The 23,219-nt window shown below is 44.1% G+C and overlaps 2 protein-coding genes across 3 annotated transcripts in view; both read left to right on the top strand.

Moving 5' to 3' along the window:
- Positions 1 to 2,601: 2,601 nt before the first annotated feature.
- On the top strand, positions 2,602 to 12,060 carry sulf2a (sulfatase 2a). 2 transcript variants are annotated; one of them, XM_070902263.1, is made up of 20 exons: positions 2,602 to 2,803; positions 3,580 to 3,819; positions 3,917 to 4,068; positions 4,707 to 4,876; positions 6,406 to 6,556; positions 6,820 to 6,995; positions 7,120 to 7,248; positions 7,558 to 7,614; positions 7,741 to 7,870; positions 8,697 to 8,904; positions 9,329 to 9,587; positions 9,699 to 9,795; positions 9,915 to 10,009; positions 10,089 to 10,148; positions 10,234 to 10,400; positions 10,547 to 10,689; positions 10,866 to 10,974; positions 11,066 to 11,099; positions 11,586 to 11,639; positions 12,030 to 12,060. In XM_070902263.1, the coding sequence occupies exons 1-20, from the start codon at positions 2,602 to 2,604 to the stop codon at positions 12,058 to 12,060; spliced, it is 2,664 nt and encodes an 887-aa protein (XP_070758364.1). The 2 variants fall into 2 exon arrangements, with proteins under 2 accessions (XP_070758364.1, XP_070758363.1); XM_070902262.1 differs by having other exon boundaries at positions 9,305 to 9,587.
- Positions 12,061 to 14,327: 2,267 nt separating this feature from the next.
- The window catches only part of arhgap46a (Rho GTPase activating protein 46a), a 31,609-nt gene continuing 22,717 nt past the window's right edge, over positions 14,328 to 23,219 (top strand). Inside the window, exon 1 of the mRNA XM_070902469.1 lies at positions 14,328 to 14,376. Coding sequence (XP_070758570.1) covers positions 14,363 to 14,376 — 14 coding nt within the window. The 5' untranslated portion in view covers positions 14,328 to 14,362. The remainder of the gene's footprint in view (positions 14,377 to 23,219) is intronic.

The raw sequence follows: 23,219 nt of genomic DNA, 5'->3' as shown, positions 1-23,219 counted from the left end.
CCTCTGCCTTTTTCTTCGCGGTTTCATGTAGCATCTGCCACCCGGAGAGATAAACAATACGGCTAGATAAAAGAGAGAGGGAGAGAGCAAACTGGAAAGAAAGGACTGTACGTGTCAGTTGGAGCTGATAAAAGCCTGAAAATCCAATTAGTTCTCAGTATCAGGGGGAAGGGGGAGGCCTCATGGGAGGAATGTCGGAAAATATCCACCACCTTAGTATGTCAATAACACAGCATTTACATACTTGGCTATTGATAGATCAGCGTGTAAAATTGAACTGGACGTTTTCTTGTAAGTCAGGACTATATTTGGTACTCTTCCCTGACGGGTTTGCCCTCATAAGCTTTTTGAAAAATGTAAACAACTATCAAAGGGAAGTGCTATACCTTCCACATCGCAGACCACTCTGAAAGAGGAGCCAATGGCGAAGGACCATTTTAATTTGAGCACACTGAACCTATTCAATGTAAATGTCCTGGAATCCATTTTGGTGGCAGTGTATTCACTGCTGGTTGCTGACAGAGCTGGTTAAATGTGTGTCTTTCTTTCACCAGGTTTTTTTTTTTTTTCTCGTAGCTGCTTGTCTCGTTTTAATCCCATGCCAGAAATGAAAAGAGGGATGCAGGCAGGGAGAGAGGACGGGAAAGGAGCAAGGACAATTTCAAACAGCACAGTGCCCTGGGTCAGAGCTCATGTGTTCCTCTGGGGAGGAACCACATACCCTGGGAGTAGGAAACCAGAGCAAAGACAGCTGCTGTTGTACAGATTTATTTGTGTGTGCACATATTCACATGCACGCGATGTGTATTCGCGCGTGCATTTTGTGCAAAGCAAGACCATGGAGGAGGATGGAGGACATGTGTGGGTGTTTGGGAAGACCTTAATGAGCACAATCTGGACAACGGTGTAGAGCAGAGAGGAACAGGGAGCTTTGTGCTCTCCCACATTCAGCTCACACTTACTTCATCTGCTGTGGCTGCCTGCGTAGAGATAAAGATTCAGTTTCTCCTCTGTAATCATCTCTCCCCTTAGATTTTAGATTTTTTTTTTTTTTGCTTTTAAGGGTTTCATCCTGACTTTGATAAGTGCGTCAGTAGTGCATGTGCGCTTCCGGGCACAGTTGCATGTGTGTCATGTGTTAATTTGCTCCTGCGTATCCCCATGTTGAGCTGTATTCCAGTCAGGCTGTTGTTAGGGAGGAGTGGCAGTCTCGGCGGAGAGAGGTTGCCGTTGTGTTGTTGTTATTGTGTTCATCTTGTGTTCAACGGGGATTGCTCCGGCTGCATACTCCTTGTGGACTCACAAACACATACACACCTTACTCTGACAGTGGAGCATCTCGGTGGACACACACATGCTGCTGCTTTATGGTTGTCATCACTGGAGTGTGTTGCTGCTCTGATTACGTGTCATGATGAAATAGGCACAAAAGTCCAGCTCTTCTCTTCAGCCCTCTGATATTCATTGAATAATAAATATATGACAAATAGCAGCTCAGTGAAAAGTAAAAAATGATTTGGTTTTATTCAGCCTACTTTTATTTAAAAGTAAATTTATTCCTACAAATTTTTTATCTAATGTTTAATGGTCATTGTTTCAAAATTACACACTCTCAATGAAACAGAGGTTCTTGCTTTACCTGTTGAGATTTAATATGTAGTGAACACGGTTCTAAATACCAATGCTTTTGTTTCTATTGTTTTGTGTACTATAAATTCTACAGGCATTGTTCCTGTCCACATTGTGAGGTACTACTGCTACTGTATATGTTTGCCAGGGAGTATAACCAACAGTTGCCATGGTAAACTCAGAGGAGATATACTGTTAATTAGGATGAGTTATTAGAGAGCTAATAGGATTGTAGTGTAATTTTGGTGAACTGCATATAGAGATTAATTAAGAAAAAGCTCTATTTAACACATACTTGACTCTAATTGCTGTGTTAAACTTACACAAGAGCAGAATTTGTAATTTCTCCAAGCAGATGCTTTTATTGACCTTTTGATATTGCCGCATTTATATTGCCTGCTTTCATTTTCACAGGTACTTTCTGTTCCACACTCTGTGTCGACTTGGTATCATTTTAGTCTTGCTCTCTCTTCACATTGTCTCTCTGCTCATTGACCCCTGTCTTGATGTCCCTCCTCTCATCCCCTCCTCTTCTGTCCCTCTCCTTCACCTCTGCCCCCAACACCGCCTCCCTTCCCCACATCCCTCACATCCACCCTAACCCTCTCAGGGGGAGGTGAGTCCCGAGCTGGCCCCAGGCCCAGGCCCATTAGCTCCAGCCTGGCAGCCATGTGCTCATCACCAGAGATCATTACACCCAGCCAATGACACCACTCTAATGCATCATTAATGATTGATTAACGAGCTGAGCTCAGCCCAAACGGGTGCATTTGTATGGAAGAGAACCCTGTAATGGCTGTGCAAGGCTTACATCTGCTATTTTTCACCGTGTTTTGTGTGTGTGTGTGTGTGTGTGTGTGTGTGTATTTTATTCTTATCAGTCTCCCTCTGTGTCCTGTCTCTCAGGTTGAGTGAGGGAGCTACAGACTCCTGTGAACTGAAGGACTGAGGAGGTGACTGCAGGGTAGCGTGATGGCAGGGCGGGGGCTCTCAGCCCCTCTCCCTCTTCCTCTTCTTCTCCTTCTTGTCCTGGTGGGAGTCCTTCCTGTGGCCCAGGGCTCCGGCTACCTGTCTGGATATCGCCTCAAGTCTCGCCTGCAGAGGGACCGCCACATCCGCAACATCCGACCCAACATCATCCTCATCCTCACTGATGATCAGGACATAGAACTGGGTGAGACATTTTCCTCCATTAATCCTTTCCTGTGTGTGTGTGTGTGTGTGTTAACTGTGTGTTTGTGCATCTGTCTCTCTCTCTGTTTGCTTTGTGTCTGTGTCCCATGGGTGCGGGTAGTCTCTCCATGTGTATCCAACAGCATCAGCAAGGGAAAGTCAGCCTAATGCTGCCTCTTGGCACCATAACAACTGGCCCACTCAAAGTCATGTGCTCCCCTTGCCAACTCCTCCATTGCTGGCATGAAATGAGGGCGGCCTATGGCTTCCATTGTCTGGATGCCAAACCCTGGCCATCTCCCTTCCCGCTTAAGTCCTTTAGCGGCGTATTGGACTGGAGTGGCTGCATAATGGCCCGGGTGACATCCTTTGTCCTCCTGTGATCGCTAGTGAGAAGACTCCCATTGAAAAGCAGGAATTTATGGTCAAGCATCTGTTTTCCCAAACAATCACCATCAGCCTGAAAAGCTTTTAGTACACAGGAATCCAAATGGGTTACACTTTACCAAAAAGATTTACTTTCCCCCCTTCTTTTTCTCTTACTATGTCCATAATGGTTTTGCTCTTTCCCCCTCACGCCCTACATTTATATTTTTCACTCTTTACCCTCTCTGTTTTCCTCAATCTCTTTTTTTCTTCTGTAACTGTTTTATGTCCCCCCTGCGTCCCTTTCATTTAAATCCTTGGCCTTCGGGTCTCCTCTCACCCTCCTACCCCTTCGTATTACCCCCCCCCCCCCTTCTCTCTCTCTCTCTCTCTCGCACTGTTTTCTCCCAGGCTCAATGCAGGCCATGAACAAAACTCGGCACATCATGGAGAAGGGTGGCACCCATTTCTCCAACGCTTTCTCCACCACGCCCATGTGCTGCCCATCCCGCTCCTCCATCCTGACAGGGAAGTACGTGCACAACCACCACACCTATACCAACAACGAGAACTGCTCCTCGCCCTCGTGGCAGGCCCACCACGAGCCACACACCTTCGCTGTACATCTCAACAACTCTGGCTACAGGACAGGTGAGCACCGCGAGTCTGATCTATGAATGTCAAAGTAGATTAAAGCAGGTTCTTTCACAGACAACATTAACATACCGCTCGGCTGTTCCTCACTCAGCCTACTTTGGAAAGTATCTGAATGAGTACAACGGCTCCTATGTGCCCCCTGGCTGGAAGGAATGGGTAGCACTAGTGAAGAACTCGCGCTTCTACAACTACACCCTCTGCAGGAACGGAGTACGAGAGAAACACAGCAGTGACTACCCGAAGGTATTTACACACTCCACCTGAGAGATATCACACCTGCCTCCACAGAATGAGTGCCTGCATGAAAGTAAAAGTCAAAACAAAAAAAACAAAAGTATTTTTTAATATTATCTTGAGAGATATATCTCTATATTTAAAGCAAGTAACAATATGTTACCCACAATTACTGATCGTTTAGAATTTGGTGTATCGCCTCAATCATTTCTAAACTTACAACTTAAATTGACTTTTTTCCCATTTCTTAATCTCTTCAACCCATTTAACATGAGGGGAATATCCTAACATTTGGAGTATTTCTTTGTGATGGAATGAAAACATGGTGTTTTGGAATATTTCCCTTTGTGTAAACAACCTGATACAATGGGGAAATAATGACAGATTTTTTTTTTCTAACTTAAAAGCAAGTTCAAAGGGTTAAACAGTAGATTCATTCCATTGGGGGTCACCACAATCATTTAGATACACTAGTGTCATTATGTAGATATAGTAGTTACACAGTAGTGCTTACGAATCTCTTTTGACTCACACCAGGTCAGTAATGGGCACTGACCCAGAGTCGCACTGTAGGCTTTGACATCTGCTCTTTCGCTCCCTCTGCCACTCACTGAGTGCCTGATGTACACTGTCTGCTCGCTCCACAGGATTACCTGACAGACATCATTACCAACGACAGCATCAACTACTTCCGTATGTCCAAGAGGATGTACCCTCACCGTCCTGTCATGATGGTCCTGAGCCACGTCGCTCCGCACGGTCCAGAGGACTCCGCCCCGCAGTACAGCTCCGCCTTCCCCAACGCATCACAGCACATGTAAGGAAATGAGTAAGCTTCAAAATGCCAAAACCAGCATTGCCCATTTAATGTGTACTGATTTCATGTATGTGGTACAGAGCAGACAAACACAAGGGTACATTTTTACATTTTCACAGCTATTTGCTTGCATATGAGTCATCCACACATTCACGCTCCCTTTCATTTGACCCAGAATGACACAAATTCCATAATCTCAGCTCGATCTTATCTTCCTCCGCCTGCAGGATGCTCTTGGCAGCTGAGCCCTCTCCACGCACAGCCAGTGTTTCGCTCCAGTTTATTTGGCTCATGTGTTGTTCCCATTACTGTTACTAACATAATGAGCCCTGCTAATTTGTACCATTTTGTCAGCCATGATCAAACAGAGGCATGAATGATGTATGTTTAATGCATAAGTAATGAATTAGGCGCGTGCATGCACACACACGTGCAGCATTTCAGCCTTTGTCTTCCTGACCCTCCATGCTCCTGACTGACTGTCTAGTGCTGCTGGCTAATGGCGGACCTGCTATTGGCCTCCAGAGACAGATCCAAGGCCAGTAATGAGACTGCAGTTTCTGCGCCCTCCGTCCAACCCCCTCACACTGCTTCATCTAATCCCTCCAGCATCATTAACCTGTGCCACGCAGGCTTTATACACAGAATATTCGGAGAATTCAGCCCCAGTGTCTTTGTACAAACTTTTAATTGCTCTTTCTCCATAAATTCTCTCTCCCCCGGGTGGTGTTTTCTGTGAGCGCTTCTCTGGCTATTTTTCTCACTCCATCTCCCTCCATGAAGAGAGAGAGAGGCAGTAAAAGTCCTGCACTCCTCTGGTGATAAATGTTCTTCTCACCTTGGCACCTTGCAGACACATCTTCACACTACATTAGAGTTGCCACTGCGGAGCTCGCTGTGAGGCGTTAGCATTTCTTAAAAGTCAAATCGATCCGCGTTAAATATATTTTCTTTCATGATCCCATTAGCTATTTAGCAGTGTTTATTCTCAAATAATTAAAGTTCCATATGGCTCGGAGTTAATTATTGATCAAACTGTGCTCACTGTGTACAGGCCTATCGATTGCAGTGCTTTGCATTTTACATGGTTTATGTAACCTCCAGTTTAGCATCGCATAAACGGTTTTCTGGCTACGATGGAAAGAAAAGGACAGAAGATAACAGCAGACACAGGCAGAGAATATTGCTGTGAATGCACAATGTAACTGTACACACATTGGTACATTTTCTGTAATCCAATTTACAGCTATAGAATATGAAAATCACATGTATAGAAATGGAAAAAAACAACTGAATGCAAATGACTCCCATCTGAATCTTTATCTGAATCACAGAGTTCTGCTGCAGCTTCTGCATGTCCACCTTCTGATCATGCCTTCAATGCAACTGGTCCCTCGAAGGAGTCTCGTGCTTTGTCATTTCCTCCTTTTACGATGTAAACAAAGCCACAAAAAATTAAATGTTAAGTACACCACATTGAGTTTTTTTGTGGTTTAGTTGGATGTTTTTCTGTTGACTGTATCTTTCAGAACCCCCAGCTACAACTATGCCCCTAACCTGGACAAACACTGGATCTTACGCTACACAGGACCTATGAAGCCCGTCCACATGCAGTTCACCAACATGCTGCAGCGCAGGAGGATGCAGACCCTGCTGTCTGTGGATGACAGTGTGGAGAAGGTAGGCAGGACACGCAGGCAGATAGACATATGCTTAAGCACACAGAGAAACTTAAACACACACACATATTTCATCTGACAGTCTCGAGTCCTGAGAGATCTGTGCTTGTTCTGACTGGGACTGTATAATGTATTCACTGACACACTTGGTAAATTGTTCAATCCCTTTTCCTTGAAACTGGCTCAGGAGACTTGAGCTATCAAACATGAAGTAGAACTTTTTACGCTGTATGAGTGTTCAATGGATTATATCCTCATCTGTAGGTGTACAACATGTTGGTGGAGACAGGGGAAGTGGACAACACCTACCTCATTTACACCTCAGACCACGGCTACCATATCGGCCAGTTTGGTTTGGTCAAGGGCAAATCAATGCCTTATGAGTTTGATATCCGCGTTCCCTTCTACGTACGAGGACCTAATGTGGAGCAAGGTGCCATGTGAGTGACACAGACTGTTATTTTTCTGTTATTCAGTCAATATCCTGATATCTAGGTGCTGTGTTCCAATATCATATATATGACATTAATGAAAAATATCACCTCATTCTTGCTTCTCCTGCAGTAACCCTCATATAGTGTTAAACATTGATTTGGCACCGACTCTGCTGGACATGGCCGGTGTTGATATTCCTGCAGAAATGGATGGCAAGTCTATCCTCAAGCTGCTGGACACAGAAAGGCCAGTCAATAGGTGAACACCCACATCAGTTATTTTGGCTCAGTGTCGTGGCATTCAACAGACAATTCAAGAATGGCATTTAAAATGTTGCGTGCCAAAAAGTAATTTGCCTGGACTTCATAAAGTTTTACTACATCTCTGTTCTTGGTGTTTTCTTGGACATAATGAAATCTACAATCCAAATATAAACGTGTAACACCACTTTCTTTTTTAGGGCCGTACAAGGATGGCATTTGAAAATGGAGTGCATGTTTGACCAGTGCAAATATCACAGAGTGGTCTGACAGGATTTTTAAAATGTATTTTTTTCTCCTTTTCCAGGTTCCAGTTGAACAAGAAGGGTAAAACATGGAGAGATTCATTCCTGGTGGAGAGGGGGTATGTTTTATTGATTGACCTTTTGCAGGATATGTTCTCATTCCAGGCATTGTCTTCTGGTTACATCAAGCTCCTCGTCTTTGGGTCGTTGAAAAAAAAACGTCATGTGTTTTCCTCTTTTTGCAGGAAGCTTGCACACAAGAGAGCTGATGGGAAGGAAATGGCCCAGGAGGAGAACTTCCTGCCAAAATACCAGCGGGTGAAGGACCTGTGCCAGAAAGCAGAGTACCAGACCTCCTGCCAGCAGCCAGGACAGGTACCTGACCTGCAGGAGCTGAAAAGGAGATGTTATTAAAGTTTCAGGAAAGCAACAGGGAGGGTAGCTCATGCAGGGTGATAATTTGCAATGTGGTTGACAATTTACTGAGTATAATATGCAGTCATTGTACTCTCAGGGCTCCATTTGACATCAAAGTCTCTGTTTTAATCCTTCAAAATGAAGTGCGCGGAGTATGACGTGTGTGTGTTTGTGTGTGTGTGTGTGTGTGTGTGTGTGTGTGTGTATAAAGACCCCTCTGATTTCATGCATTTTCAAGGTTCTACAGAGCACCATTAGAGGTCTGTGTAGAGGTTTGAGCATAACCCCATAAAGAACATTTTAAATCAATGTGTTTTTATGCAAAATCATCACAAAGGATGCTATGCTATAGTACCTGTCAGGCACCTTCCAACATTAAAGATACTACTACTGCAGCCCTGTATCCCTGTAGGAATCTGAGGTCCTCTGATCAGGGTGTGTTGGTTGTTCCTCGCTCCAGGCTCAAGACAAAAAAGAGACTGTGCTTTTGAGGTTGTAGCTCCTAAACTTTGTAACTCTTTCCCAGTGGACCTCAGATCTGTGGACACCTTTTAAAAAGCAGCTCAAGGCCCATTTGTTTAGACTCCCTTTTGTTTAGTTTTGGTGTCTAATTTTATTCTTCGTATGTTTTTAGCTTGAGGTCTGCATTTCATGTCTGTTGCCTTTTATTGTGAAGCACGGTGTGATGTCTGCTCTTGAAAGGTGCTATATAAATATAAATAAATTTACTTACTTACAAGCCTGAAGACCCAACACCATAAAATGTCCCTCTGTCTTGTTTCAGAAGTGGCAGTGTGTTGAGGACCCGACTGGCAAGCTGAGGCTGTATAAGTGCAAGGGCATGGCTAGTCTCTATGCCCCACGAATGCAGGCTCTGATGGCCAGCGGTGCCTCTCAGCTGTCTCTCACGGCCAACTCCGACAGCTGTGACTGTGGCGATGTGGGCTTCAAAACATCAGTCCTGAAGAAGAAGAGGCTGTTCACCAAGAAGAGTACGTTCCTCTTGTCACTCACATGTACCATTGTTCTGGTAGTTATTAATAGATCTGATTTTGTTCAGAAAGACACTTGTGCTTTACTTTGAAACGTCCTTGCAGTAGCCTACAAAGCCTTGCAGAACAGGGCCATTAATCTCAAGCTAAAATAACCAGCTTCTGAAGTATTCCTGAGATGAGGAGCATGTGTCTATGCTGCCACCAAGTGGTGGACTAGAGTAGAAAAGTGAGCCTTTGATCACAGGTCCTTGAAAGAAACAAATACAAATGATTTTGAATGATTGCATGGAACGCTGATTCATATCATCAATATTTAATTTTTTGTCATGTGCTGGTCTTCACATAGACCTTGATCTTCAGTATCAGAAACACATCCCTCCTTTTTTATCTTACTCAGGTTCCTCTGTCTCGTCTTACTCAGAGATGAAAGCCAGTAAGACTGTCTCGAGGAAGCGCTGGGCCCGCTCTGTATCATTTGAGCTGGATGGAGACCTGTATGCCGTAGACCTAGAGGAGGGCTACCGGCCCCTGGGCTCCAGGAACAGCAGCTGGGCCACAGACCGGAGGAGAGGAGCGGGGAATGAGGAGGACATTGAAGAGTTCAGTGGCATGGGGGTCACAGCCAAACCCATCAGCAGCAATAAACTCACACCACCTGCTGCTCTTAAAGTCACCTACAGGTGCTGCTGTGTACATCTGTCTCCATTAATGTTTCTCGTGATAAAAGGGAGAAATAAAACTGCATATGCGTGATTTTTAGTGGTGCTATCATTTCTTTTTGTATTCTGCAGGTGCTCTATTCTTATGAATGACACAGTAAAATGTGATGGAGGCCTCTACAAGTCTCTTCAAGCATGGAAAGACCACAAACTGCACATTGAGCATGAGGTACTGCTACATTCTCTTCCTTGTTAAATGCAGACCATAAAACCCATTTCACAGGTTGTTAGTCACTTGTGGTGTATAATGAGCTTTGTGTGGCTCTGTTTTGTTCCTCCTATGTTTAGATTGAAACGTTGCAGACCAAAATCAAGAACCTGCGTGAGGTCAAAGGTCACCTGAAAAAGGTGCGGCCAGAGGAATGTCAGTGTGACACTCCCAGGTGAGAATGTGCCAGAGCCACACCGTCACCTGCATATAGCTCCGATTACACATGTGACAGTTGTTTTTTGTCTTTGCAGTTATCTCCTCAAAAACAAAGATACCTTCAAGCTCAATGCAGGGCGCATGCACTCACTCAGGTAAAAATCAACATGGTTTGACAATGAATACATTCTTTTTTCCTCTTGCAGTCTCACTGCATTGAATGTGTGTTGTTCTCATCAGAATGCCATCAAAGCAAAAGAGCCAGTGGCTGCAGAAAGAGCAGAAGCGCAGAAAGAAATTACGTAAATTCCTCAAGAGGCTCCAAAACAACGACACCTGCAGCATGCCCGGCCTCACCTGTTTCACCCATGACAACCACCACTGGCAGACAGCCCCCTTCTGGACAAGTGAGGAATAACATATTGCTGTGTAAAGAGAATGTTGTTGTAAATCTACACATTTTCCAAAGCAGGTGTGGTGAAAATCTTTTTTTTTTTGTTGGAACACTGTTGTAATATCCCTTGTTTTCCACTGTCACCCCTCCCTTCCTCAGTGGGTCCATTCTGTGCATGCACCAGTGCCAACAACAACACCTACTGGTGCCTAAGGACCATCAATGACACACACAACTTCCTGTTCTGTGAATTTGCGACCGGTTTCCTGGAGTATTTTGACCTCAACACTGATCCATACCAGGTATTTCATTTGTACAGACACACTGACTTACCAACAATAACTATAAAATGATCCCACGACATGATTCACAGTACATTCCTGTGAGCACAGGGGGTACAGATTTTCCAACGTTTTCCAGAGATTTTTCCAGGGTTTCCAAAGCCCTTGCTGACATTTTGTCCTTATTACTCCTGTAGCTGATAAATGCTGTCAGCACCCTCGACCGCAATGCTCTGAATTCGATGCATCAACAGCTCATGGACTTGCGGGGCTGCAAGGGACATAAGCAATGCAACCCAGAGAAGGGTGAGTAATAAGTCTCTATGGCAAACATGATTGATTATAGTGTCTCTGGTAATTTCAGACTGAGGCTAATGTTACCTCCACTTCCTTTCAGGAGGAAAGGAGCGAAACTACTTAAGTGAATACAGGTATTTTGTTCTTCCTCTTACAGCACAGCTGATTACTTTTACAAACACTGCAGATGGAATTCATGTTACAATCTGAACTCTGGGAGGTTACAGCCTCCCTAGTGTGTCTTTGGCTATGTCTGTTCTCATTGCAAGTCATCTGGGGAGTCGAGAAAATACAGTGATGTGCTGAAATTGATCCTCTTCAAACTGTCATGGTTCCTTACTGTTGTGATCAAAGCCTTTTTAGCATGCAGAAGCCAAAGAGGGCCAAAATGCAAGCCTGCTTTTCAGCTTCTGCTGTTCCTTTTTGTAATGAAGCCTAATTGCTTGTCTCTGCTGTGCGTGTGGGTGTGTGTGTGTGTGTGTGTGTGTGTGCGCATGCATGTATGTGTGTGTGTGTGTGTGTGTGTGTGTGTGTGTGTGTTTTGTGTGTATATATCTGTGTGTTTGTCTCCATGCACGTGCATTTGCCCTGCGCGTGTATACGTGCTGTGCATGCTTCAGGCCAGTTCATCGTCGAAAGAGGCCAAAAGTGAAGAAGCCTTCCTCCAAATCGCTGTGAGTTTGTCATAACCCATCTGTTCCTTTGTAGTCAGCCAAGCTCTACTCCTACCTCCATCCGTTTTTCTTCTAGCTTGGCTCCCCTCTCTCCTCTTTACTGTAATTCTGTCCTCCTGTACTTACAGTACTTACAGTACTTACAGTAACTCTCATTTACCTGCATTGCAAAGCTGCACCATCTTCTTTTTCATTTACTCACTCAAGTCAAATTCAATAAAGCAATGCAGATGTGACATTGGCTCATTATGTTGTGTTCTCAGTCCTGTTATTGTCATTTCTTACTTTTCCTCGCAGTGTTGGTAGGAACAGACCACAACTGGAGCCATGGTTTCCAGTGAATGCCTCAAGCAGCATGTTTAATTCACAGTATTTGTTTCCCCTGCACAGAGGGCAGATTTGGGAAGGGTGGGTTGGTTAACCACCTGCATCCCACAACCCACCACATCAGCCTCCTCCAGCAGAATGAAGGAGAAGGGGGGAGTGCAGACAAACCCAAGGACCTTGACCACACTTCGATGGACCATAACCTGAGATGCTACTTTACTCTAAACTGGGTTTTAATTTTTGAGAGAGCTGCTCGTCGTAACTCTCACCCAGGCAGACAGGATGCTGAGACTGACAGGACACTTAAAGACTCTCCAACTGTCAATTCTACCTTCGCACAAAATTCATTTTCATTTGAATCTTCTGCTGTCAGGACCATCAACATTAACAGGATGCTGTGAATCAGGTGGGACAGTTTGGTGTCCACAAGCCATTCAGTCTAACAGTACTGCTTGTACATAATATATATCAGCTTTAATCAGCTTTCTTTCATGTCATATGGGACTGATGAGTTACACGTCATCTTTGCTGCTACCCAATGATGTCATGGCCTCATGATGTCACCGTGGCACATGCTGATAAGCTAAATCGTTAGCGCCTGGAGTAACAGCAAGACATATTTTCTTCCTCTGCACCAACGTGTCTGCACATGGAAGCGGTATGGACTTTTAAACCAACGGTAACAAACTCTTCGCCATAATCTTTTGTATTATAGTTGATCTTAACGCTGATGAATGTCCTTTATGAAGCATCATCTTCCTCAAAGCTGTGAGATGTGAGGTGATGAGAGATTTGCCTTCCTTGATCCAACCCCATCCAGTATCAGCCACACCTTGAACGGGCCTACACTAACCACTGTCTCACAGGATACAATCCAAAACCGCTGAGAATATCTGACCACTGGCAGAATGCGTCATTAGTGAATGCCATTTTATTCCTTTGTATTGTCGGTACCACACTGTTGAAGTATCCAAATAGTTTGTTCAGCTTGCTATACATGGTGCTACAGGATAACAATACAGAAGTAAACTCTTGCTGTACAGTACAGTATGTATTTGAATGTATGTTGTGCAATTAATATAAATGTTTACAATATTTTTTATAATACTGAAGAGGCAGACCTCATTGTATGATATGAGTTGACAAAATGAACGTAAAGGGAGAAATGTAGCTTGAGAAATTTCATCGCCCGCAATTTGTATGTTTGTCCTTTCCTTGTCTACATCGGAAAAGCACTTAAAGGGTTCACTGTGAACAGATGTACATTTAATGGATAGTTGACTCTGCCAGAGGAACAACACAACAATGTGATACTTATTGATGTGAATTTAAGCTACCTGCCTTTGTTAGCTCTTCTTTGATTTTTTTTTAGCAGATATTTCCATAGATCTGAGTGCTGATAGTAATTGTGAATAAAGTGTTGTTTGACCATAAACATGACTCAACTTTTATTCTGAAATTGCATGTCCGTGTGTGTTCCTGTCCAGCAGGTGTCTCTGTCTGCTTGTCCACAGCTTGGATGTGTAAAGAGACGCTAACACCGGGTTTCATGGTGCTCACAGCTCACTACAACTGCAATAGTGGAAAGTTAAGGTCCTCAGCTCTCTGATTGGCTGAGTCCAGCGTGAATATGTTGTAAAATGTGCATATCATAATCCTGATATGATATTCAAATATGAACCAAATAATCAAAAAGTACCTCTCACACCAGTGTGTGTTCTTAGCAACCGCAATGTCCCCGTACTTTTCAAGATGTGGCTCTAACAGAGGACTAAAATCTGGTCTGAGTTCAATTCACTGACTATTTGAAAAGCACATCTTTTCCAAATAAAGACTTCATTAAAAACAAACAAACAAACAAAACAGCGGGGTGTCTGCCTTTCAGTAACACCCATAATAAATATACTGTGAAAACAAACTGTTAAACACAAGTCCATGCAGTTATTTTCATTCACAGACACTTTGGTAGCCTAGAAATGATAAATGTTGCTCCAAACTACAAGAAACATTGGCAGACCGCTTCGGGCCGCATTGTTCCCTCTCTGCATGATGGGATACTTTCTGGTCGCATGAGTTTAACATTTTATGACTCTGCTTTGTTCAGCCAACTGAGCCACTAAATATTTTGTTTATGGTTTGGTCTATACTCTTTCCAGCCTGCTAGTCGAGGGGACATAGGGTGGGGGTGGTGCAGACTGGGTGACCCCCATCCCAACCTATGACTCACGTGCAGAGGCGGAGACTCCATATCGGATTCACCATCGGAGGAACCGTCCCGCACTCACCGCTCGGACCAGTACCACTCTGTACACTCAGAAAACTAGCTAACCTCAATCCCGACACCAGCCGAAACACCGTTTTCCCTTTGTGTACGCCTTGTTTACAATGTGAAGAAAATGGCCGGGACAAGGTGAGTGAACTCTTCATTTCAATTTCAAAGTGATACGAATTTAAGTGGAGAAAGCTAAAGCTTGGTTGCCTCGCCGCCGACAGCCGACAGACAGTGAACAAGACCACGCCACTCAATGGATACTTACATTGTTGAAGTACTTTACAGTGTTTGTCGGTAGTTTTAAAGCTTACATGTTAGCTGAAGTGTCTGAAAGTGAAGTACACGAATGAGAAAGCTCAGTAAGGTGAAGGGAGTGGGTTGAAAGGACTCTTTTAATACTGAAATTCAAATTGTGGGCTACTTTGCTGTTTTTATTTACAGCACATAACGTTGGGAAGTTGTAAACAGTTGAGCTGGTTTGAAGCTTGTTAGCACGTAACGTTAGCTTGGGAAACTATGAGAGAGGTTTGACACTTAAGTTTTTGCCTCTATTTAGTATTTGCAGTAAAGTTAAAATTAGCTATAGTTGTGGGGGAGGTTGAGCCTTTTACTTTCTTCGTTTATCTATCCTCTCCAGCCCCATCTTTTGATTTTTTTTATTTCATAAACTGGCTCTCAAATTGGCCTTTGCTGTGGTTAAGAGACCAATAACCTAAACGGAAGGCAAATGTTCCACAGCCCATTTGTTGCTCCCATTTTTTACTAGTGGAGGCTAAGTTAACTGGGGCTCTTAGCTTTAGCTACTGGTTTGATCTCCACATGTTGAATTTCTTCAGCATGTGCATTAAAACTTTGTTTAGCTCTCATCGGTTTCTTGGGACAGATGGTTTTCCTTAGTCCTCTCAGTGTTATTTAAAGCTACCGAGATGTAGCTATATGATAAGCTACTTTGGTTCCTTCCAGATTTTCCGTCAACTGTTTTGGCATGATACTCATGCTTTACAGTGCTGTGACTTGATGGCTTTTAGTGGCTAAAGCTGAAGTTATGAGCATCTTTGATGTCTTCATATTCCTCCTCCAATGCGTGTACCTCCTGTTGAATACTATGCCATTGACATTGTTTTGACAACTGAGCCGCACAGTCAGATGTCATTTATATAGCCTGAAGCTGTTAGTTTGGCACGCCATGCCAACCTGACTTCCTGGGTGCAGCAGTTTCACCATCCCCCTGCCAGCTGGTGCTCTTCTGACGACTGCGTGGTGTTGGATTCTGCAGACGTGTTAATGTCTCTATCTGTCCAGCACTACGTCTCTATCTGTCCAACTCTACCTCTCTATTTGTCCAGCATTGCGTCTCTATCTGTCCAGCACTATATCCCAGACGGAGAAGGTCCATTTGGTGTTGCTCCCGCCTAAAACTCGTCTTCTATTCATCTGGGCTTGTCCGTGGGAAGAGCAGAAATGACAATAGCATGTTTTCTTTCTGTTTGCCTGCTAACTCACAACAGTAGACAGACATAAGGGAACAAATCATGCCTTCCCCAAACAAGATTAATCAAAATTGGGTTTTTTGACAAGGACATGGCAGGATGTCCATCCTACAGAGGAACTGACAATGGACAAGTTTGTTTGCGTGTTGAGAGGAAGTGAATTTGAAGCTTGTGCGCCAGTGAAAACGGCTTGTTATGGGTTGTGACATGTTAATAATGATGTTGGGTGATTGTTTTCTTTTTGGATGATTTTTTTCTTTGACACAAAGCTTCAAATCATATTTTCCAGCTTTCACCCCCTTTTTTGCCTCTTTGTGTTACCATAATCCTGGTCACATCCCTGTGGATCAGCGCTCTTAAAGCACCTCACACACTTTTCCATCAGACTTTGATTCTCTGTGGCCCGCCGCAGCAACCCCGTAATGAGGTTAAGGTGACTTGCCGAAATGCATTTATCTGTACCTGTACAACCGCCGACATGTTGCATCTCTCCTCTGTAGGGATTAAAGGCTGGGTTAGCTGTCCTGGTGCTGATCATCACTCTCTGGCATTACAGGGGATAATAACTTGTGGGATGGTCATATGCTCAGATAGGCTGTAAGGATGAGTGAGTCACCTGCTTCAAAGAGTTGCACGAGTCTGTGTAATCGTAGTGAAGCTGGCACAGTGCCAAACTTAAATGATCTCTACACAAAAAAAAATACAAAAGCACATAAAACACAATCGCAACAGTGGAACAGACAGGGATGAGACGTGCTGAAAGTGTGCTTAGAAAAGAAAAGTTTCTGTCACAACCTAAAACTCTGTTGTTGTTATTAAGAAATAATAATCTGTCCCTACACCACTGATCCCCAGCGATGGCCTCCTAAATCGTAATCCACCCCACGCCTCCCCTTGGGCCTCTACAGACCCAGCGCTAACATCTTCACCAGGCTGCTCTGCATCTCTAAGCCTGGAGGGCCTGCCGTCTGCACCTTCACTTCCTCTAGAGGACAATCCGGACGTTTCTTTCCTGTGTGGCTCCTCGGCCAGCCACTGACCCCCCACTCACCCTGTAACTCTGCTCTGGGATTAGACTCTGGCCTCGTTTGTCATGTCAGCAGGGGAGGATTCGGGGGGATGGTGTGGTCAAAATGAAGCTACAAAAACTGCTCCTGGTGGCAGGCAAGCAGGTCAAAAACAAATGTTATCTTGGCAGATGGAAGAGATTGAATGAGTTTATTGTTAAAAGGCTGTGCAGAATATGTCTTCTTATAACTTTTATGACCCTGAATGAGCTGACAAGGTAAAGTTTGGACAAGGAATGTTCAGGGTTGTTCAGCACAATTACACCCTAATAGGTTCATTCATTTCTCTTGTTTGGACAAGTGACCCCATTGTTCCTGCTCTGACAGCTGGTGTACTGGACAGAAAGGCCGGCCTGTATATGGTAAACACCCTGATCCTATCCTCAGCCTGTCCTGCACATGTTCACTCTCGTCCAGAGTCTTCTCTGACCTGAAAAATCCCCACATGCTCGTCAGCTAAGGAAAGGGGTGGATTTTAGGAAAGACAGCGACTTCTGTTAGGTCAGGCTTACCCCTATAAAAGGGAATTTATTGACCCTGTTGCTGAGTGGTGCCTCAGACAGACCGTGACTGTTCAGCAGAGCAGTAAGGGGGCCGGAAGTTCCCAGCATTTCTGCTGAAAGCTGCAGCATTCGTGGGAGAAGGGAGGATGGCGGGACAAGACAATACTCTCCTTACAGAAATCACAGAGCGCTGCTTCTCTGCGGCTAGTTTGTAGGTGGATTACAGCGACAAGGGTATCTGAAGTAACATTCAAGACTGCCAACACAGAAATGTTCTGCTGGAACCGGTGGCGAGGTAGGCACTATTATCTCACATCTCATGAAGAATCGGTTTGTTGCAGTGGGGGGTGAACATTTTGGCAACTACAGGGAATGGATTCACTTAAGCCATGTAAAATCGCTAGTTGGAAAGCAGCATGGGAAAGACTGGCCTTACTGAAGGTGGCTGAACGACCTTGTGAGATCCAGTCTAATCCAGTGCCAATGGAGAGGGGAAGCAGTCTCTAGTTCTGGATTAGGGCAGCTGTTGAAGGAGGTCACCCCAGACCTCGTATGCATGGCCCAAGCTCCTCCCCGCCGCGGCTCTGATTGGCCAGGCTCCCCTGTGTGGGGGCAACATAGAGAGTTCTCGTTGAATGAAGTCTGCCTGTTGATCTGACAATAGTCTGCATTGTTCTGTACCATCACAGGCTTCAGACTAGGGAGCATTTCACAGGCTTTGTAATGCATATGGCTGTGAGTCATCACGGGACATTCTTGTTGACTAGGTAACCATTTTCTCCTATTCCTAGAGAGCCCCCATACTTGGGTATAACAAGAAACTGTGTGTCCATCATAAGCAAGCAGTCAACATAGTCCTCTGTATTTCTTTCGTGCACAGCTTACAGGTTGGCATTGTGCAGAAAGCTTCAAACTCCACTTTGCATTTTTTACCTTGCCAACACTGGCACACATTTGTATAAACCCAGTATATAGCACACTGACCAAACCGGACCATCTGGTTCTTGAGGCATTAGGCGTGTGCAGTCACTCTTGTGACTCAGAACTGCCAATCATGCGGTTCTCAGCCGATACTAAACAAAACGAAAGAGTTCATTGGAAGTATATTTACTCATCTTCATTGAGTTCCTGCAGGATAATTATTGTGTTTTGACTCACCTCAAAGGTGTTAAATCTGCTGGTGAATTTTCTTCATCCTTACTACTGCAGCAAGAAACTCCAATGTGTCAGACACTTTTATATCGGGCACATCATGGGACTGTACAGTATGTTTTCAGATCAGTGCTGTCACAACAGAACTGTCACACCCAGAATCAACAGCTTGTTAGCGTCTTATCCATGCAGGCTTTTTGGAGGTGAATCAGGTGACAGAGTGAGCTCAGGAGTCTCCCCCTTTGTTCCTCTTTATCCTCCCGTCCTGGCCTTGTTCTCTCTGCCAGGCATGTGGATGCCTGGCTGTTTGGTCTTACAGTGAAATATCCCCCACCCCCCCCAGGCAACCTGCCACCTTGTTGCCTAGATCAGCTCACATAAGGCTGGCTCTATCATGCCTGACGAGTCTCCCCTTGAAAGACGACCCCAAACTTGTTTGCCAATGTCAGCACACGACGAGTGAGGAATGGACACTGACAACTGCTGCTGAGGGGTGGAAGAAAAAGAGGAAAGGGGAGGGGGGATGAAGTAGAGAGAAAAGGTACGAAACTGTTTGAGGCCCTGTCCCCATTAATGTGCTTCAGTTTGAAAATGCTGTCTATGTCCACACTGTTCTCTATTAAAATGCAAAAATCAAAGAGAAATGCTCCTCTGTCAGCTCCAAATCTCTCCGTGTTAACTTATTGTGTTTCAACATATCCAATCACACAATCTCAGTGTTGTCATTGACTTTTGTTTCCATTGTCAGAAGACTGCCAATGTATGAAGAAAGCAAAACATGCTACCTGTTAAAAAGATAATGGTGATTCCTGGGCTGAGACCCTTGATCAAATCACTATTTCATACTTTCAAGTTGTCTGACAACACAAACAAAATATGTCTGTGAGAACACTGTTGTGTGATTGGCTAAATGGAAACACACAGACAACTCACAGAGGTTAGTGGGGAGAGACGGTTAACTTATTATTATTATTATTTCAATCATTGGAGATAATAGTTGGCAATCATATTAGTCGGTGTTTTCAAAAAGGTAACAAAATGGTGGAAAACTCCAGATAGGTGTTGATGAAGGCCAAAACAGAGAGAAAAGCCTTGTATTTTCAAAGTTGTCCTGCGTTTTTGTGAACATGGTCTGAAAAGTAAGTTGGCTTATCGAAGTCCCATCGATAGGACTGATATGTGTACTCATCCGATCGAGGTCTTTTTGATCATACCAAGTTCTTGTCCATTTTTATTTTGCTGCACAGCAGCTAAGCTGGGTGAGTGATGAAGTTACACCATTGGTCGGTTGAGTGTTGGAGTTTCCCCATTGGCCGTTGCTCTTTAAAAATGAATAGTCGCAAACGGTCCTCAATCACATACGTCCTCAGGAGGCTTTTACTGTCCTTAGTTCTGTGTAATAATTTGGCCACAATTTTGCACATTGAGCATTCGTGGTCCAGCCATATATTAGGTTTCGACCTAGTCTTGCACACCCCCTTTTCATCATCTGAGCTCTTCAGGGGCTGACTTGCACTGAAGATGGATAACGTTTGGCCACAAGGCAAAGCAACCACACAAAGATACACAGACGAAAACAGTAATCTGCAGAAGAAGACATTTAACAGAGTATTTAACATTAGCACAGAGTCAATAGAATGATAAATAAACCCGTATAAATTCTAACAAGGGGCAGAAGAGTAAACAAGACAGTGTGCAGCCCTGTTGGTCTGGTTTACAAAGCTACTGTTAAAGTCAGAACAAGATGAATATACAGCATCCTAACCCCGAGCATTAACTTTATGAGGGTTTCTGTGTGGATGAATGCCAAGTTGACTCTCAGAAGTCCATTGCTCTATAACAGACTCAGCAGTCTTTATGCCTGTTTGTTTGTTGTTAAATTAAATGCAACACACACGGACCAATTGTGCCGCGAGTTTTACCGACCTCTGACCCCAGTGACACGGCAGGAACGGGAGGTGTTGAACAAAAGGGCCAAAGAATGTATGTGTGACAGGTGCAGGGCTCCCCCCCCCCCCGCCATCTGAAACATGTGCACTCTCCCTCTGATTGTTCTGGACACATGGGCGGAGTGTAGGAGCCTACTCGCACACCCTGCACAGAGACGACCCACACACACCTCGTCCCGGCTCTGCATCCAACAGAAACATTTGGTTCAGCGGAGACTTCCAGCAAACAAACATATGCCTCTGCAAAGGCTGAATTATGCCTCCGATGAGGACAAGATCAGCCTCTCTCAAACCCAACGCCTGTCTTCACTATCAACAAACACTACAGGCAGTAGAAACACAACAGCCCAAGATGGCATATCATTTCTTGTACCATAGTTTTTTTTTTTCTTTTTGGCTGTGCATGTGACCCTGATGTAGCTACAAGCACCCTACACACACCCTTAAACAAATGTTTTGTAATAACAACAGCAACCAAATATCCCGACTGAAGTACTTAAGAAGAAAAGTGAAGTGGTGAAGTAAACCCAGGTTGCAATATTTTTCGAAGTATCATGTCTTGCACACGCTAGAGCTGCTGCACTCTTCACTCCAGTAAAGGGGACCGTGGCCACAGCACTCCACACGCCAGGCTTACGGTTACGCTCTTCGTTAGTCACCGCGACAGCTCCTGGAACTGCAGCCAAGCACTCAGTAGTCGGCCTGTGTCCCCGCTCTTGTTTTACAATATTTAGATAAGCAGGTTGCCTAGCAGCCATGCTGAACAGACTTTGTACATGGTTTATACACAATCAAACAGAAGTCTGCTTTCACTTCTTGTATTATATTGAGGTACAGGCCTCTGCTTGCTCAGTGCAAATTACCAGAACTCTCTCATTGTTGCTACATTTTTAATAGTTTTGTACCTGGTGCGGCTAGATGAGTTTTGAATTCCTTCCTCTCCTCTGTGCAAGGACTTATTTTAAGGCTGGTATCTGAGGAGAAAGAATGATTTACGTCTCTAAATAGGAAATAGCAGTTCTGTAAATATACAGGCCAGGGGTGGACCTTGGCACTTGTTGCTGTGCCTGGTGAACAGAGTGCTAAGGCTTCTCAGATGAATGGCAGGCCCTGTGTGAGAACTTGGCCTGCATTAGTCCACAAGGGACAGTCACAAGCAGCAGCTCAGAATAGTCTGTTGTTGGAAAAGGTTAGAAGTTACCTTGCAAGAGTCCTAACTGGTTAATGGGAGCTTAGCTGGCTCGCTGGTTTTGTATATTATCTCACCATAAGTCCATAGACAAATGAGTGATACCTTCATTTGGCTCTGTTTCTGAAGGCGTCCTATCCGTCCATCAGGAATGCCACAATGGCGCTGAAGCATAAAGCTGCATTTCAGCCGTTACTAGATTATCTAATGAAACACTGCTGCCATAGTTTGGTCAAAACTCTATGCTACACAGAGAAAACAATCTTTTTCCTCTCTGTATCGTTTATCTTTTTGACGACATCAGCAACCACACTGGTATTTGCGTTTTGTTTGAAATCCAAAGCTGGACAATGACACAAGGCTGCTTGTTGCCCTATTTCTAGTGAATGTATTGTCCAGTCCTCTATGTTTACCGTTGCTGGGAAAAGTGCCATTTACTCTTTGGCGTTGGCTTCGAACAATGGGGCAGATTCCATGAGCTATATTCTGTTGTTTCCCTCGCTCTGGAAAACCGCTCTCAGTTCTAGTTATTTTTGGAGCTGACTGTAAATTGTGGATGATAGATGAAGTATTTCTCCTTCAGAAGGAGACCTCTGGCACATTGGGACTGGGAATAACAAGATGGTTAAGAAGGTGTGCTTGTGTGTGCGTGTGTGTCAGTTTTGGCCTCTTGGTCTCAGTGGCGGGCTCTGTTTGCAGAGAATTTTTTTTTTACAAATTGACAAGCTTTATTTTTAGTCGCTGTGGAATAACCATAGGCTGCTGAAGCGTCTCCTTGACCCAAATGGCAGACAAAGATCCTTTGTGCCATGGGAGAGCAGAGAGTGTGTTAGTTCACACAAGAGTAAAGAGGACACTGGATTTCATTCTTATAATCTTTCAAAGCTGTGGACAGTTTTTGACACAGAATTGTTTGTCACCAAGCGAATGATAAACTTGCTGTTTAACAATGCAGGTTAGATGAAAAATTAAAGCAAATTCTCAGTACTGTTAGATAAATGGGTTCCACATTTTCATATTCAAGAAAGTCTTGTGTCAACTAAAAGTTAGTGAACATATGGGGAATATTGGGAAATCTGGAAAATCCCACTACTCCTTCAACTCTCTGTGTTCACTACTAAAGGCAGTCAAGTGCTGGTTTAGGACCACCAAACCACGGGTCTCTGGCTTACAAGTCTGCTTCAATTAGATTGAGTTTTCCCAGAGGTAAATCAGGTGCTGTATCCTTCAGTCACAGGACCGTGTGTGTGTGTGTAATAAGTTAATTTTAGTTCAATATAAAACATTTCTGTTGGAGTTCAACTTCGCTGAGCTGGTGCAGACTGCATTCCAAACCATTTATGAACATTTGCAGCATGAGGCAGATTGCCTGGGGTTGTTTGGAGGCCTGCACTATACTTTTATGTCTGCTGCTCAGGTCAGGGAATTGCCTAAAGCTGAGTAGAGCTGAAGTTCATTTACATGCTATGGCAGACAGTAACTTTTCACCATAAATCCATAGCAACAAGGATGGTACTCCTCTTAAATTTTAGTTTGCACACTTGAAGCAATTGAATCACATTTATTTAATTTTGAGAATGAAAGATGTGTATGCATTTAAAATGTAGAAAAATCAAAGTGTGTTGACCTCA

Source organism: Enoplosus armatus, chromosome 3 (genome assembly GCF_043641665.1).
Source record: "Enoplosus armatus isolate fEnoArm2 chromosome 3, fEnoArm2.hap1, whole genome shotgun sequence".
Taxonomy (NCBI): domain Eukaryota; kingdom Metazoa; phylum Chordata; class Actinopteri; order Centrarchiformes; family Enoplosidae; genus Enoplosus; species Enoplosus armatus.
The sequence above is the reverse complement of the archived record's forward strand: the minus strand, read 5'-3'. Positions and strand labels throughout refer to the sequence as shown.